The 779-nt window shown below is 36.7% G+C and overlaps 1 protein-coding gene across 1 annotated transcript in view; it reads right to left on the bottom strand.

The window, feature by feature from the left end:
* The window catches only part of LOC106873334 (uncharacterized), a 33,305-nt gene extending 32,576 nt beyond the window's left edge, over positions 1-729 (bottom strand). Inside the window, exon 1 of the mRNA XM_052977716.1 lies at positions 91-729. Coding sequence (XP_052833676.1) covers positions 91-283 — 193 coding nt within the window. The 5' untranslated portion in view covers positions 284-729. The remainder of the gene's footprint in view (positions 1-90) is intronic.
* Between the last annotated feature and the right edge of the window lie 50 nt (positions 730-779).

The raw sequence follows: 779 nt of genomic DNA, 5'->3' as shown, positions 1-779 counted from the left end.
GGGGGGGGGGGATGAGATGTGGTGTGAAAGAATAACATAGAACAACCAACAATAAATAATAGAAGCTGTGTCGGTCAGTTTTATACTCACCGTTGATTGTACAAACCCTCCAAAGTCCAGAATGTGTTCTGACCACGTATACTATTGTGACATTTTCCAACACATAGTCAATCGCCTCTTCTGTGTAAAGCCAGGAATCTGTGGCCACAGCAAGGGCCAGAGTGACCAGGGCCACAGCCCCAGTCGAGAAGGACAGCACGGTCAACAGAAGTTGGTTGTTCATGGTTCCCGGGATTTTGTGTCTCACCAAAAAAGCACCTCCTATTCACACACCAACATACGACTTCACAACCATTTTATCTATACATGTATATACAATATATATACTATACATACATATATATATACAAACGTATATATTTGCGCGTGTATCTGTATGTATACGTATACATATCATACGGATGTATATATGTCTATATGTATGTATGTATGCGCTCAAGCATGCATCTATTGTATTGTACTATGTGACATTCTTATGTATTAAAATTATATTATGTTGTGCACGCGTTTATGCATGTGTGTATAGATATTAAGCAGATAACATACATCTGTACAACTAAATGTTCGCCCTTACGCATGAATGTATACATATGCATATATGTGTGTGTGTGTGTTTGTGAATGAATCTATGTATGTTCTATGAATGTAGCAGAGACATACACACATATATACATGGATGTATATGTATATATATATACAAATAGATAGGTATATATATA

This window comes from Octopus bimaculoides, chromosome 28 (genome assembly GCF_001194135.2).
Source record: "Octopus bimaculoides isolate UCB-OBI-ISO-001 chromosome 28, ASM119413v2, whole genome shotgun sequence".
In the NCBI taxonomy this organism is placed as follows: domain Eukaryota; kingdom Metazoa; phylum Mollusca; class Cephalopoda; order Octopoda; family Octopodidae; genus Octopus; species Octopus bimaculoides.
Note: the sequence above shows the minus strand (reverse complement) of the source record. Positions and strands in the feature narration are given on the sequence as shown.